Source organism: Trichechus manatus, unplaced genomic scaffold, assembly GCF_000243295.1.
Source record: "Trichechus manatus latirostris isolate Lorelei unplaced genomic scaffold, TriManLat1.0 scaffold00025, whole genome shotgun sequence".
NCBI classification, from domain to species: Eukaryota; Metazoa; Chordata; class Mammalia; order Sirenia; family Trichechidae; genus Trichechus; species Trichechus manatus.
Genome location: NW_004443961.1, coordinates 20,094,855 through 20,107,789, shown reverse-complemented (window position 1 = coordinate 20,107,789; position 12,935 = coordinate 20,094,855). Strand labels below are relative to the sequence as shown.

At 38.1% G+C, this 12,935-nt stretch overlaps 1 protein-coding gene across 1 annotated transcript in view; it reads right to left on the bottom strand.

The window, feature by feature from the left end:
- FOCAD (focadhesin) overlaps positions 1-12,935 on the bottom strand; it is a 303,131-nt gene that overhangs the window by 9,441 nt on the left and 280,755 nt on the right. Inside the window, exons 36-39 of the mRNA XM_012554721.2 lie at positions 9,868-10,128; positions 9,117-9,206; positions 4,507-4,684; positions 2,083-2,180 (exon numbers count right to left, since the gene is read on the bottom strand). Of these exons, the coding sequence (XP_012410175.2) occupies positions 2,083-2,180; positions 4,507-4,684; positions 9,117-9,206; positions 9,868-10,128 (627 nt within the window). The remainder of the gene's footprint in view (positions 1-2,082; positions 2,181-4,506; positions 4,685-9,116; positions 9,207-9,867; positions 10,129-12,935) is intronic.

Genomic DNA, 12,935 nt, shown 5'->3' with positions numbered 1-12,935 from the left:
AAGAGTATTCCTTCCTTTCTATGTTCTGGAATAGACAGAGTAGAATTGGTGTCAACTCTTCTCTGAATGTTTGGTAGAATTCTCCAGTGAAGCCATCTGGGCCAGGGCTTTTTTTGTTGGGAGTTTCTTTAATGACCACTTCAATTTCTTATGTTATGGATCTGTTCAAATTTTCTATCTCAATTTGTGTTAGTTTAGGTAGGTAGTGTGTTTCGAGAAATTTGTCCATTTCCTCTAAGTTTTCCAAATTTGTTGAAGTACAACTTTTTTTGTAGTATTCTATTATGATCCTTTTTATTTCAGTTGGTTCTGTTGTAATGTCACCCATTTCATTTCTTATTTGGGTCATCTGCATTATCTTCTGGTTTTCTTTTGTCAATTTGGCCAGTGCTTTAATTTTATTGATCCTTTTGAAGAACCAGCTTTTCATCTTGTTGACTCTTTCTATTGTTTTTCTGTTCTCTGTTTCATTAATTTCTGCTCTAATTTTCATTATCTCATTTTTTCTGGCGACTGTGGGCTTCTTTTGCTGCCCTCTTTCTAATTGTTCAAGTTGTAGGGTTAATGTTTTGATTTTTGCCCTTTCTTCTTTTTTGATGTGTGCATTTATTGCTAAAAATTGACCTCTGAGCATTGCTTTTGCTGTGTCCCAAAGGTTTTGGTGTGTTGTGTTTTCACTCTCACTTCATTTCCAGGAATTTTTTAATCCCATCCTTATTTCTTCTATTATCCAGTAGTTTTAATGCAGGGTGTTATTTAGTTTCCATATATTAGATTTTTCTCCCTTGCTCTTATGGTTACTGATTTCAACTTTTATAGTGTGATCAAAGAGAATACGTTATATTATTTCAATGTTTTTGAATTTTTTGTGGCTTGCTTTGTGGTCTAAAATGTGGTCTATTCTGGAGAATGATCCATGAACACTGGAGAAGAATGTTTTCTTTGCTGTTGTTGGGTGAAGTATTCTGTATATGTCTATGAGGTCAAGTTGGCTGAATGTGGTATTTAGATCTTCTGTGTCTTTGTTGAGTTTTAAGAATGTAATCTTTATGGGATCAGATTGCCAGGTCTTTCTCCCACTGAGCAGCTGTTGGGTTCAAACTGCTGATCTTCTGGTTAACAGTTGAGTATATAACCACTGCACCACCAGGGGTCTGTTGTTGGATTACTGAGGTTTAAATTATACTTCTTTCTGCCTGTAGTCTCTAAGATTTTGAAGATACATTTTTTAGGAAAACAGAAGAAGTTGATACAAACAAGAGATTAGAAGGGAAAAAAAAAGGACAAAATATGCTCTTTAAAAAAATTAAAAACCACCCCTCAATCTCATAATATTCCTAATTTCACTAATTAAAATTTCCAACATGACACACAAGTCTTCAGGGAAGGTGGGCAGAATTTCAAACAACATTCCAAGTGATGCAAATTTTACTCGCACAGTATATAGGACACCCATGAAACATGTCTGTAGAAAAAAAAATCGACTACAAAAAAGTGCACAGAGGCCAGCTCAGTCAAGTAAATGAGGATAAGTGGGGCAGAGCAGTCTTCATTTTATTTTTTACTGATCTTTTTCTTTTTTATCTCACCCAATAATAGTGGTTCTTAACCTTTTTTGAATCATAGGTACTTTTTCGAGTATGATAAAAACTGAACTCCAATATGTGTATACATGCATGCAAGCAGGGGCACACATACAGGCTCTTTGCATACACTTTAGGAAACTCTTCTAACCAGGAGATTGAAGCTGGGCTCTGGGCCAGTACAGAGGCCAGAGTCTCTGTACTGCCAGGTCTTTTGTGGGATCAAGTCCAAGTACACAGCACCCTGGGTTCCCTCTCCAGCTAGTGTCCTTTGTGTTCTGCCTGTCAAAATATCTTTCAAAGGACAGCCTTGGGTGTCTCCAAGGGCACGGTAAGAACACCCGTTTCCTTGTGGACCCATAGAGTTGTCACTATTATTTCTCAAAAATGAAAGGAAGAGGGGAAAGTAAAGCTACAAGCAAAAACATAGTCCTCTTTTCAGAGCATAAGTAGACATTCTACATTTTAAGGAAGCTACAAATTCTCTGATAGATTTTACCTTATCAAGAGCCACATTCTGAACAGATGTTGACTGGTAAGCAACACTTCTAATATAACCCATCATTTCCAAGAGCCACTCCATTCGCTTCAACACGCCTGAAATGAAAAGGACATTTTCTTACCACAATCATGGTCCTCCTTTTTTTCTGTCAGTACTTGAAGTTTTCAGTAATCAGGGATGATCATACCTAGCTGCTTAGGCAAAAATTTATTTATTTATTTTTAATTGTGGTAACATAGATATAGGTATAACAAAAGATTTGTCATTTCAGTATTCTTCACTTGTACAATTCAATTTGAAATGTAAAATGGATCAGTAATAACCAAGATAACTGAAGCAGAACACCTGGTAAGGATTCCCTGCAACAGCTCCATACCCTCCTGTAGGACATGAGACTTGCAATTACATATGAGAGTTCACCTATTAATATCAGGTGAAGGTATTTTGTCTTTAGTTTCAAAAGCTAATCTAGTCTTCAAACCTATCAAGCCACTAGTGATAAAATGCATTTTTGGGGAGTTTCTCTCTCAACATTAAACATGCTAGGAGAAATATGAAATGCTGACTAGCCAGTAATGTTGAATCTTGGGCAATTAGTTGTTTTTATAGTCCTCTTTTGCTTAAGCATTCCGAATTTATGCCAAAATCACGGACAAAACATATTCAAAGACATAAAAAGAAAAATAAAAACCAGCCTTTATAGGGTAACTGGAGAACAAATATCAGCATAAGTATTGATTTTTCCTTTTTTGTTTTTTAAAAATGCGGATACCCAGCACAGTAAAGACTACTTGGGAAGGTTTTTAAAAATGTAGTGAATAAAACCAGACACTGTATCAGCCTGAGACAGAACGAGATGGTGCCCAGCTACCACCAAAGGCTGCCCTGACAGGGAACACAAGAATCCCCAATGGAGCAGGAGAAAAGTGGGGTGCAGAACTCAAATTCTAGTAAAAAGACCAGACTTAATGATCTGACAGAGACTGGAGGAACCCTGGAAAACATGGCCCCTGGACTCTCTGTCAACCCAGAACTAAAACCATTCCCAAGGCCAACTCTTCAGACAAAGATTAGACTTGACTATGGGACATAAAATGATACTCATGAAGAGTGTGCTTCTTAGCTCAAGTAGTTACATGAGACTAAATGGGCAGCTTCTGTCCGGAGGTGAGATGAGAAGGCAGAGAGAGTTAGGAGCTGGTTGAATAGACATGGGAAATCAGGGGTGGAAAGGAGGAGTGTGCTGTCACAGTATAGGGAGAGCAATAAGCGTCACATAAAATGTATGTATAAATTTTTGTATGAGAGACTAACTTTAATTATAAACTTTCATTTAAAGTACAACAATAAAATTAAAAAAATGTAGTGAATAAGAAAAAGAATAGTAACTACATTTGAGGGTCAGCTAGGTAGAACTAAGAGCAATATCAAATTTATTTCAGTGTATTGCATGTGTCTTCAAGCTTAATTGGGAACACCTACTAGATTTTTTTTCTGATAAATATACTTTTGTTTTAGAGTAAGAATCCAGTTTCACATCACAGGTTCATTTTTCAGCGGACAGGCATTCGTGCAGAAATAACTGTCTCAATTGCCAAAGGGCAGAATGAATCACAATTTCTTATATAGTCTTGAAAACAGTATTACAATCATGTTCTTCCTTCAAAACTTTGAAGATACAAGAGATAGGGGAAATGGGCCACAAAAACAGAAGTAGCTTGTCTAGGGTCACAAGGGTTTCTCAGCCACAGCTGATCCCCTTGAGCTGGGTGCCATTCAGAACCTGAATGTAGACTTGAGAAGTTGTAAGCATATGACCAAAGAGATGGGAGGAGAAGCAGGGGAGCCTCCTTTTTAGGGAATTATCCAAGTGCAATGTCTAAAATGCTCTAAACATTGCACCATGGAATTCATTAGCCAGGCTTCAAGCTTGGAGCTTCTAGCTTGCAGATGTACATAGGGTGGCCAGATTTATTCTTCTCACCCCTGAGAAATCCTTGTATAGAACAACTATTTAATTTTGTTGTTGCTGTTTTTTGTTTGTTAAATGACCACCCAAAAAACATTTTCCTAAAAACATCAGGTAAAATCAATCTACGTCTTGTCTGTTTGGGAAACTGAAGTTAAACAGGCAAAAGCAACCTGGTAAACTTGTGTGTGAGGGTCTGGAGGGCCAAATGCAATGTAAAAACCCTCAAAAGAATTTATTTCCATCTCCAAGACGTGGATGTTGTGAGCTATAACTGCTCATTTCCACTCAAGGCACTCCTTATCTAGGGTAAGAAAGCCTAACCTGTGTCACCGCAGTGCTAAACAGGAGTTTTCCAAGAAGCTAGTTTTGAAGTTGAGAAAACTACAACTTAAAAGGGACAGGTGGCAGCAGACATTTCTGTGGCTGATGCTTGCGCAGGCTGGCGTCACCTGTGTTGGCATGGCTCACGATCCGCGCCTGGTATAAGCTGTGCAGTATCATCCAGGCCAGTGTCTCCCTCTCCTGGTGCTGCACAGCGACACTGAGCACATCAGACAAGTGCATCAAGGGGAATCGTCCTTGAGAGATTAAGTACAGTTTGACAAAGGCAGCCTTTTCTATGTTGCTCTGCAAAAAAGGCAAATTGTTCAGTTACTATTAAATGGTCTAAAGTGGCTACAGAACCCTCGGTGCACAAAAACAGAGTGAGTCTGAAGTTGATTACTACTCTAAACACTAAAAATGTTCATTTCCTGCAGCATGTGTCCTCTGTGTCTATGTGCTATATTAAAAACTCCATACACAAAGAGGGTTGTAATGTCACTTCCTCTTTTTTTACAACAAACATAAATGTGTTCAGGTGTTAGTTGGTGATGATTTTTAGTAACCCAAATCCATTGCCATTGAATTGATTCCAACTCATAGCAACCGTATAGGACAGAGTAGAACTGCCCCATAGAGCTTCCAAGGCTATAACTCTGCTGAAGCAGACTGCCGTATCTTTCTCCTGCAGAGCAACTGGTGGGTTCAAACTGCCCACCTTTTGGTTAGCAGCCAATCTCTTAACCACTGTGCCACCAGAGCTCTTTGATTACTTTTTTAGTAAGTATGCATAAATAATAATAATAACTAACAGATACAGTACTTATCATGTGCCAGGCACCATTCTAAGTACTTCACAGCAGTTCTCAAAGTACAGTACACTGTCCTCTGGGGGACCCCCAAACTCCTTCTAGAGAATCTGTGAGGTCAAAATTATTTTTATAGTACTACTAAAACATTTTTGGCCTTTTCCACTGTATTCACATCCACACTCACGGTACAAAAACAAAGGTGGGAAAAAATGCTGGCACTTTAGCATGAATCAAGATGGTGGCACCAAATTGTACCAGTATTTATTGTGTTCTTCACCGCCACTTGCAGTAAACACAAACAGACAAACAAAAATTTCATTTAAAATGTTCTGTTGAAGCAATAAGATCATTAATTTTATTAAACCTCTACCCATGAGTATACATCTTTTGAATATTCTGTGTGACGAAATGGGAAGCACATGTAAGGGTCATCTGCTGCATGCCCAAGGACAATGGTTGTCTCAAGGAAAAACACTTGTAAGATTGAGTTGTGAGAGGAACTAGCCACTCTTCTCATGGAACACCATTTACTTGAAAGAATGACCAATAAACTCCGGTTATTCAAACTGGGTGTTTGACAGATTATTTTCTTAAAATTGAAGGAAAGGGAGGCTGTCACTTCAAGGAAAATATCTGACAGTATTTGTTGCCAATGATAAAGTCTGAGCTTCCAAGTGAAAAATGAGATTTTTGGAAAATTTTCATCTGCTGCTGTGAGCTAAGGAGCCCTGGTGGTGCAGTGGTTAAGTGCTCAGCTGCTAATCAAAAGGTCGGTAGTTCGAACCCACCAACTGCCCTATGGGAGGAAGATGTGGCAATCTGCTTCTGTAAAGATTACAGCCTTGAAAACCTTATGGGGTAGTTCTACCCTGTCCTATAGGGTCACTATGAATCAGAATTGACTCGATGGCAGTGGATTTGAGTTTTTTGGTTTACCACGAGCTTGGTAGCTTCTAATACATAAAGACATTTCTGATAATCTTGCCAGTGATGTTAACAAACATGATGTTTTATTATTGTATAATGAAATGCACCAACACGTAGAAGATCTTTAAAACTCAATGATCCAATATTTTCCAAAGAACCAATGTATGATGTTAGAAAATCATGCATGGGTGAAAAAGCCATACCCATTGTCCATTGCTATTGAGTCAATTCTGACTCATTGAGACCCTATAGGACAGGGTAGAACTGCCCGACAGGGTTTCCAAGGAGTGGCTGGTGGATTCAAACTGCTGACCTTTTGGTTAGCAGCCGAGTGGATTTGAACTGCTGACCTTTTTGGTTAGCAGCCAAGCTCTTAACCACTATGCCACCAGGGCTCCAAAGAAGCTGAAGAATAAGCTAAACCAATAGACACTAATGTAACAGCGTATGTGAAAATCATTGATATGGTTTCAGATTCCACAGTGAAATGAAACTCTAAGAAGGTACCACTTGTTGAGTTTTAGTCAATATCAAAGAAGGATAACCTCAATGATATGAAAAGACTATTAACACACTTCTCCCCTTTCCATCTACATATCTGTGTGAGCCTAGATTTTCTTCACGTATTTCACCAAAAACATTAGAACAGATTGAATGAAGCAGTAGCTGCGACAACCCACCTGTCTTCTATTAAGCCAGACATTAAAGAGATTCGCAAAGATGTAAAACAATGCCATTTAACTCACTTTTTGGGGGTTTTTAATTTTTTTTCTTTTTTATGTTAACATGTAATGGGTTTATTCTTATTATTTTAGAACAAATATATACATATTTTAAAATTTTCTTGGTTTTAATTTCTAGTGTGGTAAATATTGACATATATGACCCATATAAATAGGAGTTCTTTTTTAAGACACTAAAGTTGTCCTAAAACCATAAAGCTTGAGAACCACTGTAATAACCATTTAATTCTCACACTAACTCTATGCAGTGGCTTACTACTCTCATCCTTAATTTACTGATGAGGAAGCTGAAGCACAGAGGTTAAGGAACTTAGAGTCACATAGCTACAGGTGGCAAAGCAAGGATTGGAACCTAGGGAGTCTAAAGTCTTCACCACTACCTTATTCTTACCTCCAGAAAAGAATAGGTAACTCTGACCTTGGCAGAGCCCACTAACTCACTTGGGGCCATCAGATGTTCTAAATGGTACTTTTGGAACCCAAGTGAGTAACATAACAACCTTTAGCTCTAGATACCAAGAAATAAATTATATGCATTACTTTCAACTATATCATGGAATTGACTTGATGGCAATTAACAACAACATACTACATGAATATAATAATATTATGCCATGTATTACATAAATATAATATAATTATGATAATAAATAATAATTACTGAGTACCCGCCTTGTACCAGGCACTGCTCCAACTACTGATCATGGACTTAAGCGGTACATGCTATTACTATCTCCCTTTTACAGATAAGGAAACTGAGGCAGAGAGAGATTATGAAACTTAATCAAGGTCACATTGCTAGTAAGCTGTTGTTGTTGGGTGCCACTGAGTCAATTCTATAATCTTTTGTGGAAGCAGATCACCAGGTCTTTCTCCCATGGAGCCCCTGGGTGGGTTTGAATCGCCAATCTTTTGGTTAGTAGCCGAACACTTAACTGTTGTACCACCAGGGCTCCTTTGCTAGTAAATTAGACAGCTGGATTTCAAAGCTCAGGCAGTGAGGCTCCAGAGTCCATTCTTGTAACATTTTGTTAAACTGCTGCTCCTTGCCTGAAACAAACTGATCTTCAAAATGCTGATGTCCCAAATACTCTGTAACAGTTGTTTAAAAACCTCAGTATGCATCAGAATCACCTGGAGGGATTGTTAAACAGATTTCTGGGCCTCACCTCCAGAGTTTCTGATTTCATAGGTTTGGAGTGGGGCTTGAGAATTCTCATTTCTAATCAGTTTCCAGGTGATGCTGATGCTGCTGGTCTAGGGACCATATTTTGAGAACCATTGCTATATGATACAGAAATTCAAGGATTTCAACTGAATAGGCACACTTGCCATAAAGACAAAAAAGTGATGAGATGTCCACCAGCCATATGAGGGCTCACAGGTCTCTAGACCTGTGGTACCACCTGTTATACAGGGTTTCCATTTGAATAAGTATGTCCAGGGATACGTTCTTACACAAAAAAATTATTGTTTACCTACCATTCAAATTTAACAGGGCATCTGTGTTTTATTTGCTAAATCTGGCACTTTTTGCTCATTCATTGTTTGACTGGCCATGGGGAGTATATGTTAATTACCCTGTGTCGGGGCTAATAGTGCTTATTTTTCAATCAACCACCTGTTTCATTCCAAAAGGATAAGTATGAGGTGTGAGAACAGACTATTTATGCTTTCCATGCACCAGAAAGTACTTTGATCAGGATATTCCCATTTTCATGGATTTTGTATTGAAGAGGTTCTCTTGTACTTAATTTTGCCCATAAAAACCAGTTGCCATCAAGTTAGCACTAACTCATGGTGACCCCATCTGTGTTAAGAACTGTACTCCATAGGGTTTTCAAGGGCTGATATTTTTGGAAGTAGATTGCCAAGCCTTTCTTCTGAGATGCCTTAGGGTGGACTAGAACTTCCAACCCTCTGGTTAGCAGCTGAGAGTGTTAACCATTTGCACTACCCAGGGACTCCATTTTCTTTTGCCACAGGTGACACTAAAATGTTCTTGACAAAATGGGAGAAAATTGAGTTAAAAAGTTATTCATCCATCTTTCCATCCATACCACATTTATTAATTACGAACCAAGCTACTATGCCAGACACTAGACCCCACAGCCAAACAGAAAGGTAGGCTCCTGAAATTAATGAGTAACAAATATGAAGTAAAACTAGCTTCACCCAAAATGGTACTGTAATCATCTCTTCAATTGTAATTTTTACCTCAGCAATGGAAAAAAAAAAAAAAAGGTATGATATTACCTTAGTAATCTGGGCAACTCGATTGATGTTGTCATCTGTCATTTCCAAGAGGCATTTTGCTACACTGATATACAGCTCTATATCATTTCTCTGGTAAAGGAAAATCCCGAGTATGTCAAAATATATTGTAAGATAACATGTCAATTCTCTATGTTCTGTCACATTATTAGATTTGTTTATTCCCATGACCCCCAGCTGATGAGATTTCTATTTTAACCAAACCAGAACATACGGTCAATTTTATGATTTTAAAAACATCTTTCCTGTTACTTTATGTATTTGCTTGGCTGTGATTTTTTTCCCTGCTTATCAGAATTCTGTCATTCCAAATAGATTTGTAATCTCTTTGTAAAACTATGATTTGGAGGTCTGTTGGGGAAGGGAAAGGGCTAGTATTAAATCACTTGTTATATACAGTATATTGGACTATATGCCCAGGATTCTCCAGGTGTAAAGTGGAAGGGTTTCTCAAACTGCTCATTTTCTACAGGCATTTGGTGAAAAGGCCTGACAGCAAATTTCCTGGTGCAGCACTGGTTAACCTGCTTCTGAGCTTGCTCCAAATTTTGGTTCTACATATTCAACCTCAATTTAGATCTTGGAAGCAAATGCACTCCTAGTGAAGAATGTGGTCATTTCTTGCTGGCCTTCCCACCCACATTTTTAAAACATACACCTCCCGCTTTGCCAAAAAAGCTTTAAAAAATCCCAAACATAAATTGTCAGGAATGTAAATATTTTTGTTCTTTACCCGAATCTTATTTGGCAGAAGGTCAAAAATTTTCCCAACAGCATCACAGAGCAGACTCCAGAGGTGGTGGGCAGGGCTGGGCAGTTTCATGGCCTGGCTTAGACCCTGTAAGGAATTCTGACATAACTCAGTACTTGAAATGCGGGGAGCAGCTTGAAAAACTGCCACCATTAAGTTTTCAACAAAAGCCAGGAGCTGTTCCTCAGAGACATGTTTTATCCACAGAGGTGCAGATACCAGGAGGTATTTCTTGATATTCAGCTAGAAGCAAAACAGAAGAGGTCAGATGTGAACAAGCAAGTCCAGGTTTGCAATGCTCAAAACCTGCAGGTCATCACTGTGTTTAAGAGTCATATGAGAGATAAAAGGTTCAGGTTACTTTCTTCTCCTTCATCTTCCCATAGCTTCATGGTCCAATGGACTACCAATGCATGTAATTCTGGCCGCTGCAGTTACTTCTGATCCAGGGTGACTCGTGTATATACGGTATCTGCCAATCCATCTGTGAACTACTCAGCATAAATCTTGGATCTTTTCAGTGAGTGGAATAAATGCTACTTCTGAAAGTACATGACAGTTGCTATTTAGTTTTTAAAGGTCACCCTGGCAAGAAAAGCCCTGAGGACAAAAAGGCTCAATAGTTTTGGAAAGATAGTATTAGCTCCACTAACTGGAAACACACTAGCCCAAGAAAAATGAGCTTCACAATAACTGTGTTTACATAATCTGCTGGTTTTATTAATCAGCAGTCAGCTTACATCCATTAAGGAAGAGCAGCCAATTCTAAGAGCATTGAATAATTAAACCTTGGCTCAGGTTTCATAGACTCTATTCTGAAATCCTAACATTTGACAACTCAGGAATATAGACATTTGCCCAAATGAAGTTAGGTGGGCACCTTAGACTGCTCTGTTGCTAAGAGAACACAGCACAGTGGGTAAGAACTTGGGCTCTGGAACCAAACCACTCAAGTTTGATCCTAGTTCTGCCATTTACTAGCTGTGGAACCTTTCTGTGTCTCAATTTCAAAAATGGGGGCATATTAATAGTGTCCACCCATTATGGGTTGTGGTGAAAAGAAATTAGTTAAAACATGTAAAGTGCCTGGGATATAGTAAGCACTCAGTAATTGTTAGATATCATTGTTAGATTGTTGTTAATGCCTTCATCCAAGAATCTAGGATTGGGTCCTTTAACCCTGTAGACATCTGCTGGAATATCTTCAGCTAAAACGGGGATCTGATATTAATTTCTTTTTCTGAGGAAACATAAAGAAGTAAGGGTAACTGGCATGCTGGGATCACTTCTGAGCAAAGAACCAGTTGAAGATATAGAACTAAACAAGGCACCTTAGAGTTCACAAGAGTTTAAGAAAGGGGCACGGTTAGTAATAGCTGTTATGTACCAGAGACTTTAAAAGAGCAAGCTTCAAAAATTCTGAGGAACATAAGCATGATAGTAAAGAACAGCAAGTTTGAAAGAAATGGTCTTAAAAATAAAAGCTAACAATAAAATTAGTAAATTTCTAAATAGCTCAATGTAGTTGCATGAGTTTTCTGAAGAGCTCATTTTAAAGTCTTTCCTTATATTATAAGTAAGCACTCTACTGTAAAGAAGAGCACTCAGCAAACACATACACACAATTTTACAACACTGTTTAAATTGTCTTTCCTCTCCCTCTTTTTTGATTGGGGGCAGTACATGAAACTACATGTTCATATGCTAAACCCATGCTGTATAAAGAGATTGCTGTGGAGAATTGGAGGTGTGGAGGTATAAACAAGAATAGTCCTTTACAAACTTAATTTGTTAATTAACAAAGATTTTTTTTAAAAAAAAAAGGTCTATAATCAAGGACAAATGCAAGAGAGTAGCACAAACCTAAAAGAGGAGTGGAAGGATAATTAAATCTAGAAAAATTCCTGAGATTAACAAAACAGGCTGTTAGAGCCATGCCTGATACAAATAAGGAGTTAATAGTGCTTGCGACGTGGGATTTGGAGTCAGACAGATCTAGCCCTCCTACTTACTAGCTATGGAAACTGTTTTAACTTCAATCTGCCTCAGTCTATCACCTGTAAAATGGAAATAATCAAATCTACCTCTCAGAAGTAAAATAAGCTAGACACAAAAGACTTCTTATTGCATGATTCCATTCTAAACAATTTCTAAGGAAATTTATATGAGATCTGAATTTATACGAAATTTCTTTAGGAAAGGCAAAATTATATACAGAACACTGATCAAGTGGTAGCCTGGGTCTGAGGTTGGGAGTAGGGGTTGAGTACAAATAGGCATAATGGAACTTTTTGGGATGAAGGAAGTGTTCTTGATGATGGCTGAAAATCTATAAATTTACTAAAATTCATCAAATTAAAATGGATGTATCTTATTATCTGTAAATTATAACTCAATAAAGTTATAAAAAAAATCTTCCTTTCAGGGTTGTTGAGAGATTAAATCTAATGTTGGTAAGTACTCATTAAGTGTTTACAGGTATCAGGTACATGGCAAGTGCTCAAAAGGTGGCAGCTATATGGGAGCTGCTTGGAGCACACAGGTAGGCTAATGTTAATAGCTGACAGAAAGGATGCAGACCTCAATAACATTATCTTCCATTACACAGAATTCAGAGGAACAGGAAAGGTAAATAACAAAACAAAACACTGCTGAGTAGGCACTGAAGTCAAGAGATTGAAGAAATAATAAGAGGGCTTTAGACTACTCTTAAAGAACTAAAACCTAGAACAGAAGAATAAACCAGCTGCTCCTCGGAAACCCTTTGGGGCAGTTCTACTCTGTCCTATAGGGTCGCTATGAGTCAGAACTGACTGGACAGCAATGGGTTTTAGAACAGAACAGTAACAGGCCAGATTATGGAGAGAATCTAAAGATGACACCATTTAACATAATCAGTTGCTAAACTGCTAAGAAATCATGGAATGTATGTTTTCTGCCCTAGCTTGAAATGTACTCAAAATTATATATCTTTAGAAGTTCTGGCAAAATGGCGCTCTAGGCAGAAGCACCACGCCGTCCCTCCGCAGCAAAGATCTGAAAAACTAAGC